Here is a 21,007-nt window from a genome sequence, read left to right as displayed (position 1 = left end):
AAATTCCTGCCAGGTCAGAACCAGCATTCTTTTAGCTATAATTACCAAAACTAAAATTCATATAGATCTATAATATATATAAACTATTATAGCTTTTGTTCCTTGGGGTTCTGGCATCTGCCTGAAACTGGAAAAATTAAATGAACTAGGTAGTTTAAGTAAAACTGTGTCTTCTACTTCCCACTGTGATGCAGTGGAAATGAATCCGACTAGCATCATTCAGGATACAGGTTTGATCCCAGGCCTTACTCAGCGGGTGGGGGATCTGGCTTTGCCATGAACTGTGGTGTAGGTCACAGACACAACTTGGATCCCACATTGCTGTGGCTGTGGTGTAGGCCAGCGGCTACAGCTCCGATTAGACCCCTAGCCTGGAAACCTCCATATGCCACGAGTGCAGCCATAAAACACAAAAATAAAAACGAAACAAAACAAACGTGTGTCTTCTAAGCCAGTGTATTTCAAAGTATGATCACTGGGCCAGCAACCCATCCCCATCACCTAGAAATTTGGTGGAAATGCAGATTTCCCAGGCCAACCTCACCCCTAGATCAGCAACTCTAGGGGTGATTTGATAGCCTTCAAGTGATTCTGTTGTGATTTGAGGTTTGAGAACCACTGTTGTGGTTTGGAAGAAAAAGGAAAAGATGATTTCTATGCTTTTAGGTAAGGAGGAAGGTTCTGGAAATTTTAGAGGATTTTTAAAATTACATACACCAAAACTGAAATATGAATTGAAATGAACTGTGAAATTTCATGAAAAATAAAGTCAGCGCAGCTGTTTTCACCCAAATGTCTTATGTTTCTTCCAGGACTCTACCTGTGTTAACACTTCCGCAAAATATCTTGAGGTCACCTTTGAAATATGTAGTGCTATTTGAACTGGAGTTTAAGAGTAGTGATATGATCAAGAATTCTTGGTTTTAAGTTTGTTGTTAGTGCATGAGGTCCGACATTCTTCTGTACCAAACAGCCTTTGGCTGTTTTCATTTGTATATAATTAGTCCACGCTCAACCTTTCATGAGGTACATTTTTATAGAAACTTCTCTTTTAATACACAAACTTCCTCTTTAAAAACTACTAACTTTGGGAAGTTCCCATCATGGCTCAGTGGTTAATGAACCCGACTAGCATCCACAGGGATGCAGGTTTGATTCTTGGCCGTGCTCAGTGGATTAAGGATCTGGTGTTGCCATGAGCTGTGGTGTAGGCTGGTAGCTGTAGCTCTGGTTAGACCCCTAGCCCGGGAACTTTCATATGCCTCAGGTGCAACCTTGAAAGGATAGATGACAGATAGATAGATACATAGATACATAAATAGATAGATAGATGTTTTACCAAGTCAAAAAAATTAGGTTTATGCATACTACATTATTTGTAAGGTAGTCTTTGTTTTAATGTTACTACTTAATATATTTAAAGATATTTAACCTTAATATAAATTTGATTGGTTCCAGTTCTGTTCTGGTTGAAGTATGACATTCAGCTGAGCTGGACTTGCAGAGTTTTCTCTGAATTATAATTAATAACATTCCAGATTTCAGACCCCAGAGGGTATGAAGAGGCTGAGGCAGGGCTGCTCCAAGAATAAGACCTCCAGGGAATGGAGAGCAGGACCAGGCTGATGAGGGAGGGCCCCAAGCAGTCTGGGCACTGAGATTTCAGACTGAAGAGGGTCTGGTAGGTCCCTTGCACAGCACAGATACTAGATTAGTGTTGGTTGAATTAACAGCTTAATTAAGAAAGTATGCTAGATATTTCCCAACCAAGATTGACTGGCCGCCTTCCACATGCCAGGCACAGTGCTAGACTCAGAGATAGGAGGTCGGACACGGCTCTTGGCTCTGGGGAGCTTACCTTTGTGAAGGAGGAGCAGGCAGGCTTACATGAGCATGAACAGTGCGGTGTGAGCAGTGCTAATGGTAAAGGGAACCCAAGCTCTAGATTTTCATTATTTGTCTTAAAAAGCTGCCTTTCTGCCTAAAGACTGCATTTCTTCCCTGAGCCATCAATACCACCACATACCAAATCGTGAGACTTCACAACTCGAAAAGAAAGGTCCTGGGGTCAAGAGATACATAATATCCTAGGTGGTAAGAGCCAGTTCACCAGAAAGCAGGATCGCCAAGCAGTCAGGCCTGTGGGCTGTGGGGTTGTAATGTGGGAACTACAGTTCGTCATGTGTAGGGGTTACGGTCCAGGCTCTGGCATGCATCGGCTATGAAATCTGGGTTGTTTCTTAACCTCTCCATGTCTTATATTCTCCTGTGTAAAATGAGAAAAATATTTGTGCCCCTCTTGTGGTAGATGTAGTGAGTCACAAGAAGTAAGATATTCAGAACAATTTGTATTTCACAGAGGACCCTCTGAGGTCAGAGTTAGGAGTTTGAAAGGAGGAAAGTTTGTTAAGATCAGAAGAGAAGGGATTGTCAATATATTGTACTGCTGCTCAATGAGTGTTCATTAAAAATCATTATTGTTATTATCCTCACACTTTTTCCATTGATCTCTCAGCAGTGCTACGTCAATCTCTTTTTTTGCTTTTGATTGTTTTTAGGGCTGCACCTATGGCACATGGAAGTTCCCAGGCTAGGGATCGAATCAGAGTTGCAACTGCCAGCCTATACACAGCCACAGCAATGCCAGATCCAAGCCACATCTGTAACCCATGCCGCAGCTCCTGGCAACGCCACCCTTAACCCACTGAGCGTGGCTAGGGATCCAGCCCACATGCTCGTGGATACTAGTCAGATTCTTAACCCACTGAGCCACAACAGGAACTCTCCACATCAATCATTTATCTCTTTGCCAGGAACCTAGGTCAAGCCCTCCAGGTCTAAATGGGGAATTCAGGAGTGCTTTGAAAAGCCTGCAGCAGAGAGCATAGATGGGACCTGTGCACTCCAGATCTTTCTCTCTAAAATTTTTATTTTCCCTTCCACTGAATGAGATCCTAGCTGATCTAGGATCAGCTGCTTTTTCTTCCTCCTTTTTCTTCTAATAACACTGCTGTGATGCTGGTTTGATGCTTAGATTCCACATCTGGTAGCTGTGAAATCCCAGGGACCTGCCTTGACCGCCTCCCAGTCGGTGCATGAGCAGCCCACGAAGGGCCTCTCTGGGTTTCAGGAGGCTCTGAACGTGACCTCTCACCGCGTTGAGATGCCGCGCCAGAACTCAGACCCCACCTCTGAAAACCCTCCTCTCCCCACTCGGATTGAAAAGTTTGACCGAAGTTCTTGGTTACGACAGGAAGAAGATATTCCACCAAAGGTGATGTTACTGGGGTATTTTTTTTATCATCGTCACTATGATCGTCATCGTTTTTATTATTATTATTATTATTATTATTATTACCCCTGTTCCAGACCCTTCATGGTATTGAAGAACATTACACTGTCCCTTTTCACTTTAGTTCTGGTCCCTCCTCACTACCAAGCTAAGACTTGGATTGTCAGTTACTCTTTCTACCTACATTTTGCCCAAAGAAATGGAGGCTTGGGTAAATGTGTGACTTGGACGCATATATCCTGTATCCAGAATTAGAGCTACCAAACTGTTTTGTTACTATTCATATTAAGAAATGGAGTAGTACGGGTATTTTCATTGATGAATGAATTTATGTTTAGACGAATTGAAAACTTCCAGGTGAAAAGTAGAAAATTCATTTATTCTTAGAGTATTTTAGTTGCTTCACATAAGGAAAGCTCCTTCTTGGCCAGGTTGTAATTTAATTCCAACCTTAATCAATTACTGAAGATTAAGCTAGAGGGTAAAATGACCAGCCATTCCACTGGCTTGGCTTCATTTATTTTATATTTGCCTATACCAACTTGTTATACATTCCAAAAAAAAAGGTCCTGAAATGTGGCCGTGCATCTCTCTACAGACAACCTGGAAGTATTTCAAAATAGTGGAGAAACCGTTTGCATCAGATTCTTCCCAGTTCAGGATTCCCCTTTCTCCTGAACTCAGCATAGGAGCTCTGACAAATGGAATGCCCTGCAATTTCCAGAGATCGATGCTGTTGTTGATTCCAGAGGAAAAAAAAATACGTTTTACCCAAAGGTTTTCAAATATTTTTCATCTTCCTCTCAAAAGGATATTATACCAGGACTTCCATTATTTTGAAAATGAAATTATCCAATAATGGCTTTTTTTGTTGGTGATCTCCTCTTGTGGAAGCAGAAATGCCATCAGAAAAGGTTATTTAGGGAGCACAGAGTTCCCATCGTGGCTCAGAGGAAATGAATCTGACTAGCATCCATGAGGACAGAGGTTTGATCTCTGGCCTCGTTCAGCAGGTTAAGGATCTGGCATTGCCATGAGTTGTAGCATAGGTCGCAGACACGGCTCAGATCTGGCATTGCTGTGGTGTAGGCCAGTGGCTACAGCTCTGATTCGACCCCTAGCCTGGGAACCCCATATGCCATGGGTGCAGCCCTAAAAAGACAGAAAAAAGAAGGAAGGAAGGAAAGAAAGAAAGAGAGAGAGAGAAAGAAAGAAAGAGAGGAAAGAAAGAAAGAAAAGGTTATTTAGGGGAGCAGAGTTCAAGTCGGAAAACAGGAAGGGCAAAGGCAATGATCTGCTAGCTGGGGAGACGCTTGAGGTTACTGGTCCTCTCTCTCTCAAAATAGGCGGGCACACATTTAGAACTCTGGCAGGAAAAATTTAGATTAATACAAAGATTTTAGGTTTTAATAATTCAATAGACTCTTCCCTCTACAACTATTTCAGTTCACCAAATGCAAAAGGAAAAATAATAGTAGTACTACTGAATTTGAGCAGCTGGAAGGACTGATTTGGTTATTCTGCTTCATTTCACTGGCTCATCTTTCTAGGTCTTTATCTTAAAATGTATTGTAATAACCAATAGTTTGTAATAATGTTAAGTATCATTCAATATATTAAATAATAATCTTAAAACAAGCATAATTTTAAAATACCTGGTACAAAGCATAAACCCACTTTAAAAGAGCCTCCAAAAAAAAAAATAGAAATTGAAGCACCTGACAAATATTTAGCCCAACCATCTGTCACAGGATATGTACGTTTTTCATAAAGTAAGTTTTTCCTCCACTTGCCTCTCATGTTGGCCTCCGAGGTGCTCTTAATAGCATTTGATTTCGTTAGAAAATGTTTCGTAAAGTGAGGCAAACTTGAATTCTCTCTTGGGCCTCTGACAGATAACTTAATGATACATTCTCCTTCTGTACTTCACAGTTCTTGAAGACCTTCAGTATTTTCAGTATTGATTGTGTTCCGTATTACTTGTGCAAATTGACCTTCCAAAGCACAGTGTTGGTATTTTTGTTTGGTTTTTCTTTTTAGGGACTTCACCTGCGGCATATGGAAGTTCCCAGGCTAGGGGTTGAATCAGAGCTGTAGCTGCCGGCCTGTTCCACAGCCACAGCAATGCCTGATTCAAGCCACATCCGCGACCCATTCCGAAGCTTCCAGCAATGCCAGATCCTTAACCCACTGAGCAAGGCCAGGGATCGAACTGGAATCCTCAGGGATACTGGTTGGGTTCTAAAACCACAGAGCCACAACGGGAACTTGAGGGGGTTTGTTTTTAACTAGCAAGTTGACTGGAAAGTGAAGACATTCCAGACCTATTGTGGTAGCTGCTTTGAGCTCACTGGCATGTGGGTTATGTCCCAAGTTCTAGCCTGATAGCCTAGTTTCTCACCGGATTTCGCAATTTCCTTATCTGTTTATCAGTTGTGTTGTGAGTATAAAATGGAACTCGGTTTATCTGGATGGCTCTCCTCTGGTACAATTTCCAGTCATCAGCTGACTTAGTGATACCCAAAGAAATGTCTGGTATTCACCGTTCTTGTGCAAACAAAGAAGGTCAATTATTTTCACCCAGTGAATCAAAATAATTTGTTCAGTCTGTTTTTAAGTTTGTTTTTAAAATTGAGGACTGCATTCAATGGTTGCTGAATGTGTCTTACTGCCTTTCATTCAATTATGCTTAGGGAGTTGAATGTTTCTTTGAGAAATGAAAAATGTTTCTGTCCTGTTTCTGAGAGCTCTGTATCTCCTGATGAACCTTATGAGAGGAGTAGGCTGTTTTTCAGGCAGAACCCTATGGAAACTAGTTTATGGAAAATATTTCTGAATTCTGTTTTTGTTTTTGTTTTTGTTTCAGGTGCCTCAAAGAACAACTTCTATATCCCCAGCATTAGCGAGAAAGAATTCTCCTGGAAATGGCAGTGCTCTGGGACCCAGACTAGGATCTCAACCCATCAGAGCAAGGTAAGGCGAGGAAGGTGGTTAAGGTGAAGGGAAAAGTCCCCACCTACCATTGTCATTATTGTTTCCTAAAAAAAAAAAAAAAAAAAGTCTTTCTTCTTTTTTTTTACTTCAGAGGCATGTTGCCTGGCCATCTGGACTGTCAGCTTTGTTGGGCCAGCCACATACATGCCTTTTATTTCTTCAACAGCCTTCCACAGAAATCAGTGTACAGTGGGGCTCCTGAATGAATGAGTAGGTGAACCACAGAATCAATGAATGAATCAACTCAGAAACCAATTGCGTTTACCTTACTTAACAGTCTTTAAAAATGTGGGAGTAAAACTACAAAGATAAGGTTGGTTGTACTACCCCAGACCATTACTTCAGAGACCACTTCATGAGGCTGGCCAAACAAAACGGCCTGATCTGAGGTGATTTTTTAGCATCAGGTCAACAAATGGGCCCTGGGAACTATTGAGACCCTACAAAGTAATTGCGAAAGAAATTCTGTCATGACCAGCTGCAGAGTTTCCCTAGCCTGGCAAATGACAGAAGGACTAGTTCTCATGAGGAAGTCACCTTTTACATTACGGAGCATCCCTGAAATACAGTTAGGCTCCCACTGTTGCTCCCTGCCCTCCTAGAATTTTCTACCAACTGTGTGTATTCCTATAATCAGGAAGTTGCATCCACCTGCTGGTTGGTATAAAGGTCTCAAGAGAAGCTGGAAAATAAACAATATCCTTACAGTATCTGAGCAGATTTTCTGTGGTAGCAGATGCTCTTTGCTGCTATCGTTCATCCAGCTTCCCTCAGATTTTTCATGATGAGTACAGTCCTTTTTAGGATCCACTAAAATAGCAAATGGCCTCTGCTGAGACTATAAAAAGGAACTTGGACAGGCTGTTTTGTTCTTCTTCATTGTGTTGATAATAAGAGAAGGACTCTCTCCTGTTAGTCAAAGAGAGGGAGATTGGGAATGAAGGTTATGACTATCTGTACATATCCTAAAATGTGGAATGCTTTTGATCATAAAGCTTTCATTTTCCTGTTCACATGAAAAGCCTTAGGAAAGGGTCAGTCCATAAATAAGATGGAACTGTACTAAGAACGCTACTCCCATGAAGGCAAAGAAGCTAACCCTGTTTAGAGTGAGACCGCCAACTGCAGGAAGCTCTGAATGAGCCATTTTTGTGCATCGACCTGTCAGGTTCACACTGAGCTGCCGTTGTGAGCAGCACCAGGAGGCCCAGAGTGGACAGTGACCAGGGAGCCAAAGGCATGTCAGCCTGGACTCTCTCAGTCCCCCTCTTCAAGAGGCCATGAGCCCCCAGTTATCAGCCCTTCTTGCTCCTTTGAACCCTGCCCTCCAGGCTGCATTCATTAGATCAGTTGTTTAGAGTTGTAGTTGCATCATTTCAACTTGAAACCTTTTTCCTTCTCTCAACCAAAAAAAGAACTGTCCTTCTGTAGTCAAATAAAAAGCAGCTCTTTGTCCCTTCTGCAAGGTTATTTTCATGACACCAGGGCCCATGATAGCTGGTGTGTGATGCTCAGTGGTTTGCAAAACATGTGCTTTCCCCTTGGAACCTCTTAAACATTGTACTTTGGCCAAAGAATGCAGATCTTGTGAGGACAGCTAACATTTTTCTATTTACAGAGAAAGTGGGGAGGAAGTGAGCTAGGAGGTAATAATGAGTTACCTACAATGAAACTCAGAGGGATCATAGGGAGGGGGGCACTGTGGACAGTCCCCATCTCTGTCATGTGAAACAGTCCTGACCAACAAGCCTGCTTCTTACTGTCAACATGTATCTCAAGTGACCAGCATTGAAGATATGAATCAGACCTTTCAACTCCAAATTGGATTGCATTTTTTGTCATAATATATCTTTTTTATATTTTTTAGAGTATAGTTGATTACAGTGTTGTGTCAATTTCTGCCATACAGCAAATTGACTCAGTCATGCATATATATATACATTCTTTTTCTCATATTATCTTTCATCATGTTCTATACCAAGAAATTGGATATAGTTTCCTTTGCCATACAGTGGAACCTCATTGCTTATCCATTCTAACTGTAATAGTTTGCATCTACTAACCCCAAACTCCCAGTCCATCCCATTCCCTCCCCCTACCCTTCGCAATCACAAGTCTGTTCTCCATGTCTGTGAGTCTGTTTCTGGTCTATAGATAGGTTCATTTGTGTCATAATTCAGATTCCACATATAAGTGATATCATTTGGTATTTGGTATTTTCTCTTTCTGACTTACTTCACTTAGTATGAGAATCTCTAGCATTTTAAAACCGTCCGGGATTTGGTATATTTACTGTGAAGGGGTGGCTTTAGTTCACCTTTGCTGCATAATAAAGTACACCAAGACATCATGACCTGGAATAGCAACAGTTATTACTCCTCACAGTTCTGTGGGGCAGCTACAAAGTTGTTCTGCTGGTCTCACTTGGGTCGGCTTATGCAGCTGCTCTGAGCTGATGGGTCAGCTGTACCTTCATGTGGTCTTTCATCCCAGCCTTCTCGACTATTTAGTGATTTCGGAACAGCCTCACAAGGGGAAAAGTCCAAATACATGAGCACTTTTGAAGCCATTGCTTCCGTCATCTTTGCTGATGTCCCATTGGTGACCACAAGTCACATGGCCAAGCTTGAGGTCAGTGTGTAAAGGACGCACCAAGGGGCAGGCACACTGTGGCATGAGATTCATGGCAAGGCCGTTACAACAACACAGGGACCCTCCTGTTTTCTGTTGGTTTTAATGAAGTCCTTATAGTTCTTTTTGTACCATTTGTCAGGCAACTGCCCATCTATAAAGCCATAAAAAAGAAAAAAAGGTTGCATTTAATTTGTCCTTTGCAATGCTTCATGGGCTCCCAAATGCCTTATACTGTCAAGGTAACAGGTTGAGTTTGAATCACAATTTGATTTGTTCATTTTTTTAAATTTTTTTTTAATTTTCTGTTTTAAAACACTTCGTGCACTTTAACATTTATTTACATTTGATTCATGTATTCCTTTTTTTTTTTTGCCTTTTTGTCTTTTTTAGGGCTGCACCTGCAGCATATGGAGGTTCCCAGGCTAGGGGTGGGATCGGAGCTGTAGCCGCCAGCCTGCACCACAGCCACAGCAACATTGGATCCAAGCCACATCTGCGACCTACACCACAGCTCAGGGCAAAGCCGGATCCTTAACCCACTCAGGGAGGCCAGCGATTGAACCCGCACCCTCATGGATGCTAGTCGGGTTCGTTAACCACTTAGCCATGACGGGAACTCCTGATTCATGTATTCTTTTAAAGCAAGTTAAAATTTGGTTAAACAAGTACATTCAGAGTATGAAAAGATTTAAATGAAGCCAGTAACAGCCAGTCAAAACCCAATGACTAAATGCTTAATTTCAAAAATTAATTCTCTGTCCCATCTCAAACCTGTATCTTCTTATGGCTCATTTGTTCCCATTAGCTATGTCATCAAAGAACAAAGTAAAATTAATTTTGGCAGGCAGCCAGTTAATTATAGACTTGGCCCAAGTATTTGGGCCAAGAAATCTCTTTGTAATCCTAATTTTCCGTTTTTATTTTTTATATGACTCAAGTAAATGGAATAATTTTCACTTTGTTATGTGTTTTGTAGACCAAACCACATTGTCTACAGGTCAGCAAATGTCTGAACTAAAAGTTAGCATTTAGAGCAATCTATATGGATGTTTTCAAGTTTTTACACATTTGGCTCTGTTAATAGGTAAACAACGGAAATTTCATGGAATTCTTCTAAAAGCGATCCCCCTTAAGAGCATTTATCTCAGACCCCTGGGCCCCAAGGCCAGACCAAATTACTGAATAATAAAGAAGAGAAAAATATGTGACATTTCCTCAAAACACTCATGTTTTATCAGATAAATAAATAAGGTTGAAAAGGCATTTTTACAGTTTTCCCTATTTCTGTGTGTGGTTATATAAAAACTAAACAGTTCTTTCACATTCTAGCAGCAAAAATAGCAACCTATTCAGAGCAGCACCCACACTGGTTAGCTCTGGTGAGGGGACTTGTGCTAACGAGGCCCAGGTCAAGGATTTAACGCCCGTGGGATCCAATTAGCTTCACGTTGAAAGACGATCTGAGCCCCAGGCGAGATGCACACTCACCACAGCTGGTTCTGCTGATGCCTGCCCCTCCTTTATGCCAGGACAGCCCTAGCCCTGGCCCTGGCCTTAGCCTCTCATGTGGAAGCGACTTCCTACCTGATCAGCCTGCCTCCGTCCTGACCAGTCATTCATAAGCCATTCCCAGGAGGCTCATGTTTCCTGCCAGTCTTTACAGGCCTTTGCTGCATAAGCCGTCCATTCCAATGTCCCCAACTCTCCAAGGCTTTCCTGACACAGACTTGGTACCACTCAGGGTGGCATCCCCTTTATACCAGCGAGCCCCAGGAAAACCTCAGGCTATGTCTTTGCTCAGGCAATTCCCACAGCCTTCCTGCTCACCCCTCCAGAGCCTAACCAGGTCCTGTCTCCTTACAGACACCGATGACCGCTCTAGGCTCTGTTCCCCTAATTCCAAGACTATTTACAGACCCTCACATACCATATCGTGTTTTGCCTTGCTGGCTGTCGTCTCCACAGCATGAGTCTCATCTCTAGAATTATGCTGCAACTTGACCATCTGCCCTGTGGCCTGTACTCTCCTCTATCCCTCATACTGGCCCAGGGGTCTCACAAAGCAGGTGTTTAATAGAAAAGTTTTGGTTAAATGATCAAAGGAGTGCTACGTCCAAGCAGAGAGCTGGATCCTGTTACCACACCACTGCCACCAGAGAGAATATTCAGAGCTCACAGAACTCCCTTTTCATAGATTTTATCTTTATACAAAGAGTACTGCTACCTGTTACATCTCCATAAAATGAGAGCAACCACCAATAAATCTTAGTATGTCCATCACCCTTAATTTTTGGAAACAATGTTTTTAGAATTTATTAATTGTACATAGGAATTCCTGACCACTACTGTTTCATAAAAGAGGACAATTGAGGAAGAATTCATTATTTGGGTAGTGGAAGGGATAGGGTTGTTTCATTGTGAAAAAAAATGAAAAATTTGAAATGTGGGATACTGCAGAAGTATCCCACATTTATCATTTTAGGTATTCTCCAAGCTGGAATGGAGGGTCTTTCCCTTACGGATCCAAATCTTTTTAAATCAATTAAATGCTAACACTTTTCCCAAAAATTACTACCCAAAGGACTGCCATAAAAATATCAAGAATTTTTAAAGTCTTCCTTAAGTTTACCAATACTCATTTCTGCTGTTGCCTTTACTGTTAGGTTAACTTAGCAACTCCTTTACCATAAAGACATAGAAGGTGAATATTACCTTAAACTCTACGTATATATGATCAAAATTAATAAATTATGGAGATATTTATTTTTACATGTGTTTTCCAGGACCACCAGCCATGTCTTCCTATATCCCAATATTTAGGAATTTTTGTAATTCTATGGAGGTCCCATCATTGTTCAGCGATAATGAACCCTACTAGTATCTATAAGGACTCAGGTTGTGATCCCTGGCCCCATTCAGTGGGTTAAGGATCCAAAGGTGCTGTGAGCTATAATGCAGGTAGCAGACACAGCTCAGATCTGGTGTTCCTATGGCTGTGGTATAGGCCAACAGCTGCAGCTCTGATTCAACCCCTAGCCTAGCAACTTCCATATGCCGTGAGTGCAGCCCTAAAAAGACAAAAAAAAAGAAAAGAATTTTTTAAGTCAACCAAGTGTTTTTGCCAAATGCATTACCACAAAAGCAAAGATTCTTGTGTTTTCAAAATGAAATTGTTTGGTGGCCAGGTTTTTATGAGCTAAGTGGCAAGTGTCTCAAGGGAAGGGGCCTATTATTTTCAAATTTATATGTGAGGCATCTGACACCCAACACAGTGCAGTGTCTGGTAGCCGCTTGATACTCTTGAAATGGACAGAGCAAAATGAAGGCACAGAATTACATTTTAATGTGATACCTCGCTGTGTTAAAATCGTAGCCCTGGAGATCCCCCTGTGGCACAAAAGAATCAGCGGCGTCTCTGGCACGATGGGACACAGGTTTGATCCCCTGCCCAGCACCATAGGATAAGGATCTGACGTTGCTGCAGCTGCAGCATAGGTCAAAACTGTGGCTCAGATCTAACCAGTCTTATCCCTGGCCTGGCAACTCTGTATGCCACAGGACAGCTGAAAAAGAAAAAAAAAAGGAAAATAAATAAATAAATAAAAGCATAGCCCTTATGATGATGCTGTTAGTGAAGTTCTGTTTGGGGAACTGAAAACGATGAAAACATGAAAGAGCCAATGTTGCTCCCTGGGCCATTGGACGACAGCGGACAGGAGCTTTGAATTTCAGGTCTCACTAAATCATCCACTTAGATCCAGCATTATCGAAGTCTAAAGAAAAAATGGAAAGGTCTATGCGTTATAAATTTAAAAGGAAGGGCTTAGTAGCAACTTCCAGAATGCTGCTCATTTTTATAACAGGATCATAAAATCCTTAGCAGTTGATCCCAGGACCACTGCTTAGATGTCTCCCCTTCTGTACAGTCCCTGTCATCACCAGAAGCAGCCTAGGGGCCCTGCTTTGTGCTCCCACACTGCTCTGTGCTCATTGTAGCCACAGCATGAATGGAGACCGTCCTGTGTCTGGCTGAGCTGGCAGAGGGCACAGGCTGTGTCTTGTTCATTACCGTTTCTCAAAGAACCGACCCAGTGCCTGGTATAGACCAACTGAGTGAGAGAATAAATCAGACCTATTTTGGGGGTAGCAGAGATATGAGGATGAATTACAGAGTAAGGTTTATAACAAGTGGAGACTGCTCGCCTGCCAACAAATGAATTTGTTCTTGAGTTAGCACTTAATAATTATTTTTAAGCTCACCTCCCTTTGATAGTAACCACAGTGTGTAAAGATTTCCTGTAAGACATTTGAAAATGCAAAGATACCGCTAGCTATGTGAGCAAAGAACTTAGGTAACTCACAAAGGAGGAATTATAAATAACAAATAAATGTGAAAAAAAAATTTCTACCTCAACAGTAATTTTTTAAAACTGCCCTAAAGCAATAAAAGACATTTTTTTAAACAAATTAGTCAGCTGTTCGTAATAAAGCCTGGAAAGACTACAGTGAGGTGGATGTCTCATACACTCCAGCAAAAACTGGCAGTATGGTTATACATTTGCATACATATACATGCACACATATGTACCCCAATTCATGCCCTTCCACCCAAGAATTCCAATTCCAGGAAAGATATGGTTGAATATTTGTATGCATCTAGATGGTTCTTACAGTGTTCTGTGGCACAGCAAAGTATTGAAAGCACCTGATGATAGAAGAATGGTTGAACTAATTCTTCTATTTGATGAACTAAATACTATGCAGCCACTGCTGTTTTTAGAAGCATAAGAAGCTGCTTATAATGCAGTCTAAGGGGAAAAAACAAGATGCAAAGCTGAACATACAGTACGCTTCCACAAGTACAAAAGAAAAAAAAGACTAGAAGATAATAGTCCATATAGTAAAATATTGTTGAATATCTCTTGATTCAGAGGTTACATGCATTTATTCCTTGTTTTTAGCTTTAATATTTTCAAGTGTTTTACAATGAGCACAGGAAAGGGAGTTTAAAAGAAAGCCTCCTTTGAAGACTCACCTTTTCAGAGATAGTGTGTTTGATGTGATGACCCAAGAGTTGGGTCAAGAGTTCATCCCATCCAGATGCAGAATCCGGCCAGAAGCTCCACAGAGGGTAGCATGACTAACATTACCATTGACCTCTTTATTGCAAAGTCGCATGACTGCTCCCTTTACCTCTTCGCACCGGGGATGGTATTGGACTATGCTTGTGTCTACCCGTGACACGGTCTTGAGAGTGGTGTGTGCTTTGCTGTCTGTGCAGCAACCCTGACCTCCGGAGAACCGAGCCTGTCTTGGAGAGCCCTTTGCAGAGGACCAGCAGTGGCAGTTCCTCCAGCTCCAGCACCCCTAGCTCCCAGCCCAGCTCCCAAGGAGGGTCTCAGCCTGGATCACAAGCAGGATCCAGTGAACGGACCAGAGTTCGAGGTAAAGCTTTCCCCTGCCTTTCCAAGACAGCACTCTCTGGAGAGGATCACCATGGACAGGGCATCAGATTGCTTCCTGACTTCTGTGACTTCTGGTCCTGGAGTGGCCACCACTGTGTGATGCTGAAGAGCCCCTTAACTGCTCTCAGCCTCAGTCTCCTTAGGGAAGTGAGCCACCATCCCCAGTTATGCATGTGACATCAGTGTGGACTAAAGCCTTTCAAAGTGTGGATACCAGTGTTCTCCAGGAAGATCACAGGATACGAAAATGTAATCATCAGTCACCTGAATTTCCATTTCCATTTGATTGCTGGGTTAGAGTTTCATGGACCTCAAGTATCCTTTTCCCCTTGTGTCAATAGTCCCTTTTTATATTCTGAGCATAGTTCATAATGCCAGGTATTTTTCAAAGTGAAATTAAATGAAGGCTAATGTAGAATAAATATACACTTGAGAGAAGATATAAAATCTTTGACTTAGAAAATATATTTGACTCTTCTGGTTATTCCTATTAGAGAGGTAAAAATTAGCCTCTCTGACCATTTAATTCAAGTCATTCTCCATTGTTTGGTTTTCATTCATGAGGAAGCTTGTGAAAAACTTTAATAAGTCCAGCTAATTATACATGGCAACCTATTTTTTTCCAGCTAATCAAAATGTACTCTTCCTGCATAACCTTCTTCGGAAGATAATTTTGCTTCCAAGTAATAAAAACCCAGAAATTTTTAACTGCAATTCGAAAAACACTTATAAATTATTCTTCCTGATGAACACCACTAGTTCTTTTTTCTTTCTTAGCTTCGTCATTAGACACAATCGTAGCTTACCTTCTGATATGTTTTTAAGATTTTAAATAAATAAATTCACTGTATGTCCATTTTAAAAAGGTAGGTGTCAGACATGCAATGCTAGTGTCTCTGAATTGGGTTATGAACTGGCCTGTGGCTGCCGTTAGATGCATTCTTCTGACATCAGTGGCATAGCCCACAGCTGTGTATACTTTTGTTGCCTTGATCCAAATAGAAACATACTTTCTTCAGAAAGCTGCCATTCCCTTACCTTTTTTTCCTATCCATAAGAAACGTAATACTCTTAAATTCTAAAGATGACCAGACTTAAGCATATCATTTTAATTCTCTGATCTGGCTCAAGTTCAGTTCTTATCGTCTTCCCTTTGACCTCTAGTTCTTCTGGGTGAAAAAACACTCTCCTATTCCTGGTGTGTCCCTGCCCAGGAAAGGCTACTTTAAAACCAAAGAAAAGAATCCCTCCCATCCTGGATTGCGCCTTTTCTACCTATAAACTCAGAAGTCAGAGGGATGCACTTCACTGCTGTTCTAGGGCCCTCCCCCTTTATCCTTCCTGCCCCCACCTCATTCTTTCTTCCTTAAGGGACCCAGGCAACTACCCCTTCTTCCCACCATTTAAAAACCATTCCTCCAAACAAAACAGATTTCTACTTTCCCCACTACATTTTATAAAAAACAAAACAAACAAAAAAAAAACTTATCCCGATAATTAAATGGTAAAAGAAGAAATCAAAGAATGTTTTGTCCGGGGTTGGTTTAGCATAATAATTGAGAATGGGACTTTGAGAAATCAGACAGAATCCCAGCTCTGCTCACAATTTCAGTGTGACCTCAGGCCAGTTGTGTCATCTCTTTAAGATGGTGTTCAGCTGTGAAATAGAAAAACAGTGCCACGTCATTGGGCCGAAGCAAGGATTTGATGAGACAATTGACATAGCATTTAGCAGTAAGCCTGATCCATAATTAGCGCTCAGTTGAACGGTAGTGGTTGCTAGTTTTTCTTATTATTACCAGTGACTTCCAGGTTACAAGCCTAAATGTGCCTGGCTGATTTTGTATGCCTGAACATTTACTGTTTTGTGTTTTTGTTTTTGTTTTCTCACGGTTGCGCTTGGGAGGATTTGCCTAAGTGAATGATGTGTCCCGCTGAGTCATTCCAAAGGATGACTCACCACAGAGTTCCTGCACTGACCAGCACTCTCTGACGGTCATTATCTCTCCTGGCCCTCTATGTTTTTTCTCTAGCCAACAGTAAGTCAGAAGGATCACCTGTACTCCCCCATGAACCTTCCAAGGTGAAACCAGAAGAATCCAGGGACATTACCCGACCTAGTCGACCAGCTGTGAGTGTGTTTCAAAATCTCAAAAAGTGGTGAACTCCTTTCGTTTACCAGAGAACCTGCAGGATAAAGTAGTTGGGGATGAGACAAAAATTGTTGAGATGAATAAGAAGAACAGATGCTAGAAGCACCTGAAGGAAGTCACACCTGATTAGGAAAGAACTGAACAGGTCTTGGATTGCTTATCTGCCTTTGGGTATTTTGCTGATCGTGAGCACTATGTTAGAGAATAAAACAAAGAGAAATAACTCATATCATTCCAATGTCTACTCAGCAGCTTTGGCAAAAAGATGTTGAAAATAACAGTTAAGATTTGGGCACTTTCTATGCATTTTTCTTCCCTATTCTGGCATTGCCCCACATTATTTTCTATATGAATTAGTATTGCAATTTTTCTGCTGCATTTCTGCTGCTCTAGCACTTTATTTTCTGGGCCAAAACTTGATAAGCATGGTCTGATAGGGGGCCTGACAACTTGAGCTCTAGTTTCATTACTGTAACACAACAGACCCCAAAGACCCTTAAAGAAGGAAATAAGAACCTAGAGGCTGAAATTTGAAAAGTTGGAAAATAATTTAGGATGAGTTACTAGCCACTTATTTTTGTTTAAATTCTCCAAGAATCTTTTCTGTGAAATGACTGTTGAAAGCATTTTGGTTTACGCTGTAGTTTTACATTTTAAAGTAAGGAAGGACAGCGAGGGTAACACCATTCGGGGTGGAGGTTCTTCTTGCTCTTTTGCGTTTATCAGTTGTGTAGTGACTTAACAATTCCCATTTTGTGTCTAACCTGCTGTCTTTCTTCTGGCTTCTCCTCCTCCTATGGATTCTTCTGGATTGGGTTCCTTTTATCTCAGAGCTATAAGAAAGCTATAGATGAGGTTAGTATTACCTTTTCTTAGTCGTGCTTTCACAAGGTGTAACTATAAACTGACTCCCTATGGTTGATATTCAGAAAGGTGGCCAGTTGGATTGCAGATTAAAGTTCATTCCTTGGGAGTGATCTGCCGGGAGGAGAGCCTGGTCAACAGAAGCCAGCCGAACCCCTCAGAGACCTGAGTAAAAGCTGAGACCTTTCTCCTAAGCCAAAATATCACTTTCCCAATGTCCCCATCCGGCTAAAGGGAAACATTCGTGCTTTGTTATTGGCAGTTTCTCATTCCAGTACCTTCCAATAGCAAAGCCTGAGCTCTCAACCTACACTAAGCAGCCTTGCTAGGGGATGGCGGTTTTACTAACAAAGAAAAGAGACATCGTTCTAGGGCAGCCCAAATTTATACTGTGTGATTTGTGAACAAGGAGTTACCGGCTATTGTTCCATTAATTTTGTGGGACATTAACTACAGCATCAGCAGCAACATCAACTTTAGTTAATGAATCCCGGCGAGTTAAGTAACTTTATTTCCTGATCTGTGGAGACATTTTTCCATTAGAAAAATATATGGCTTTGCCAATCTGAGGTAGCTTGCTAAGAAGGATGACTGCCTTACTGCTCTGTGTCAGACCTGCATGACTACAGCATAGTGGAGTTGTTTTTAAAGAGGCAGACCTTCTGCAAAGAGTCCTAACTGCATGGAATCTGAAGACTGACTAGCATTATGGCTTTAAGGCTATAGCTCTGCTGAGCACCATTTTTGTGAAATGATATGGAAAAAGCACTGGCTTTGGGAGTTAACAAGCTGCATTCAAATTCTGCCCCCCCCCGGGGGGGGGGGGGCAATAAATAGCAGGTGGAGCCAGTCTCACAACCCCTCTGAGCCACTATTTCCTCATCCATAAAATGGGGATATAAGCACCTGCCTTGCCTCGCTCACAAGATTGTTCAGGATTGCTCAAGATCGTGTGTGCGAGAGCATTTTCTAAAGTGTGAAACACTGTGTAAAGCCAGGGCCCGAGGCATGGAACTGATTTGGCAGGGGGGAAAAGCATGCTTCTGTGTGTCCCATCTTTACCAAAAAGCCTCACTCTTTCAGAAATATGACTGCCTCACCATTCATGAGTGATTTAGAAAGTTATTGTCATAAAGAATTCTTACTCATAAAACAGTGAAACTCTACATGCCTACAGTCTGTGGATGGCATTTATAGAAAGAGAAAGGGGAAACATTTTTAATTACTCTGTGCTACAGCCTTGCCTCTTCTCCTCATGATAGTGAGGACAGGGATTATCCCTTTTATCAGTTTTCTTCCAAACAGTTGTGGTGCAAAGGCTGTGTGTAAAATGGCCATGTGTGTGCACAACTCGAGGGAAATCTCATGAGTCCAGAAATTAGCTTGGAGGCTGCTGTCATGAGGAAAGAGCTCCCAGGATTTTGTCTGGTTGACCCAGGATATTTTAGGCTATTAGAAATTGCTGTATTTCAAGGCTCTCTAGCACACCAGAGATGAGAGGTAGGCAACAGAGGTATAGGTAATTGAGGGAGTGTGAGCTATACACTATGTATGATTGGAAAAACCCTTCCAGAATATTCTTATACCCCATCCCCTGAGTGTCATTGATCTGAACCACTAAAAAAAAATACAAGATTCCTGGGTTCAAACAGGGAAAATTATCCCCCCACCTCCCCTTCCCTTAGAAGACAGCTGGCGAAGTCTGGAATCAGTTTTGATTGTCCCAACTGGGAGGTGGGAAGCAGTACTACTGGTGCCTTATGCATAGAGCAGAAATATGCTGCTGAACGTCCTACAATCACAGGAAAACAACCTACTATGGACAGTTATCTGACCCCAAATGTCAATAGCGCCACAGTTGAAAAACCTTGACTTAAATCTTTCTCCATCTCCATTCCTAGGTTTTGATATGACCTCCATCTCTAGTGACTGATAACCCATTTAGAATCAGGATCCAGTGTGGCCATGAGCTGTGGTGTAGGTTGCAGATGTGGCTCAGATTCTGCGTTGCCATGGCTGTGGCGTAGGTCAGCAGCAGCAGCTCTGATTCAACCCTTGGCCTGGGAATTTCCATATGCCATGGGTGTGGCCCTAAAAAGAAAAAAAGAAAAAAAAAAAAAAAACAGTCCTAAATTACTGAAAACGTGTTGGGCATTATTGCCAATTTAATGGTTTGAATTTACATAAAAGTCAATCTGAGATAGTGCCCATTCACTTCGCATTCATTCCTAATGGAATATGAGCTTGCACAGCATAGTCTGTGATTAATTAATACAACCTTTCAAAATAATATTCTTTTTACTTTAACACAAATAGATGTCATGAAGATTAGATACATAAGTACTGGCTTTACCACTGTTTTTGCATTGGTATGAAGAAATCTGACAAATTCCAGAGCACATCCATAGATTAGAGCTGGAACAATAACCAGTGGTCCAAACCTTTTTTCCTAAGTTAAAGATACTGACGTCGGAGTTCCCATCATGGCTCAGAGGTAACTGATCCAACTAGGATCCATAAGGATTCCAGTTCCATCCCTGGCCTTGCTCAGTGGGTTAAAGGATCCAGCATTGCCATGAGCTGTGGTGTAGGTCACAGACGAGGCTCAGATCTGGTGTTGCTGTGGCTGTGACTTAGGCTAGTGGCTGCAATTCCAATTCAACCCCTAGCCTGGAAACTTCCATGTGCTGCAAGTGTGCCCCAAAAAGCAAAAAAAAAAAAAAAAATACTGAGGTCAAGTGACTTCCTGCCATCATGTTTTTAGATTTCCCAAAAAAGGAAATAAATTATCTTAATATGGAAAGGAAAGACCAACTTTAAAATTTTTAACTATTAATAATTTAAAAATTGAACTAAAATCTGAATAAACTATATTGTTTTTTAGAAAGCTACCTAAAAGAGCACAAATTAAATAAGCTTTTCTGAAAGAAAAATTTTATCAGGTTGATCCTAAAAGGTGTTACATCAAAGAAACCTTCCAATAAGAGCCCCTTAACTATCTTCCCATTTGCTCTGTAGTCCAAAAAACTTTTGCCATATTTCATTTTCTGTTATACATTATGAAATATTTTCATGGTAAACAACACTTTTTCCCTCTTTTTTTAAATACTTTTTTAGCTGCAGGCTTGAGACAGCCAGGCAATAAATTAACACAAAAATTCATTTTATGGAGAAAATTGGAATTGTCAGGAAATAAAACATATGAAAATGGATCTGAACCCAGTGGTGTCAATTTTAGATCATGTCTATTTCCTGCAACTTTGCTATTGTTAAGTTTTTCCAGAGTGGGTGGATAAGGAGCCAAACTTCAGCTAAACGCATAGACTATTGGCAATGAAGATTCATTTTCTTTGGCTGAGGTATTAGTTTTGAGTTATTCATTACCTTCACCTTGGGATTTTCATATATGTCTCACCCGCCAAGCTGTTACAAATTAAACTTATAAGGAATTTGCAATTAATTCTAACGTTTCAGGAAAGATAGCTTTTTAATAACACAAAAACAGACAAAAAAAAACAAAAAACAAAAAACCTCAATTAAAAGTGACATTACAAAGCAGGTCAGAGCTTTAAAGTGTTCCTAAATACAGTGTTTGGGGAAATTTA

At 41.2% G+C, this 21,007-nt stretch overlaps 1 protein-coding gene across 10 annotated transcripts in view; it reads left to right on the top strand.

Moving 5' to 3' along the window:
* Positions 1-21,007, top strand: part of TNIK (TRAF2 and NCK interacting kinase) — a 405,478-nt gene that overhangs the window by 341,734 nt on the left and 42,737 nt on the right. For 7 of the 10 annotated variants that reach the window (XR_007135784.1, XR_007135793.1, XM_047786473.1 and 4 more), the window contains 5 exons: positions 3,035-3,274; positions 6,159-6,265; positions 14,202-14,365; positions 16,419-16,516; positions 17,370-17,393. Coding sequence is in view for 8 of the 10 variants with exons in the window: in XM_047786473.1 (XP_047642429.1) it covers positions 3,035-3,274; positions 6,159-6,265; positions 14,202-14,365; positions 16,419-16,516; positions 17,370-17,393 (633 nt within the window). In the remaining 2 variants the exon portion in view is untranslated. The remainder of the gene's footprint in view (positions 1-3,034; positions 3,275-6,158; positions 6,266-14,201; positions 14,366-16,418; positions 16,517-17,369; positions 17,394-21,007) is intronic. The other 3 variants (XM_047786459.1, XM_047786467.1, XM_047786438.1) reach the window with 3 other exon arrangements.

The sequence above is a fragment of the Phacochoerus africanus genome, chromosome 1, assembly GCF_016906955.1.
Source record: "Phacochoerus africanus isolate WHEZ1 chromosome 1, ROS_Pafr_v1, whole genome shotgun sequence".
NCBI classification, from domain to species: Eukaryota; Metazoa; Chordata; class Mammalia; order Artiodactyla; family Suidae; genus Phacochoerus; species Phacochoerus africanus.
Note: the sequence above shows the minus strand (reverse complement) of the source record. Positions and strands in the feature narration are given on the sequence as shown.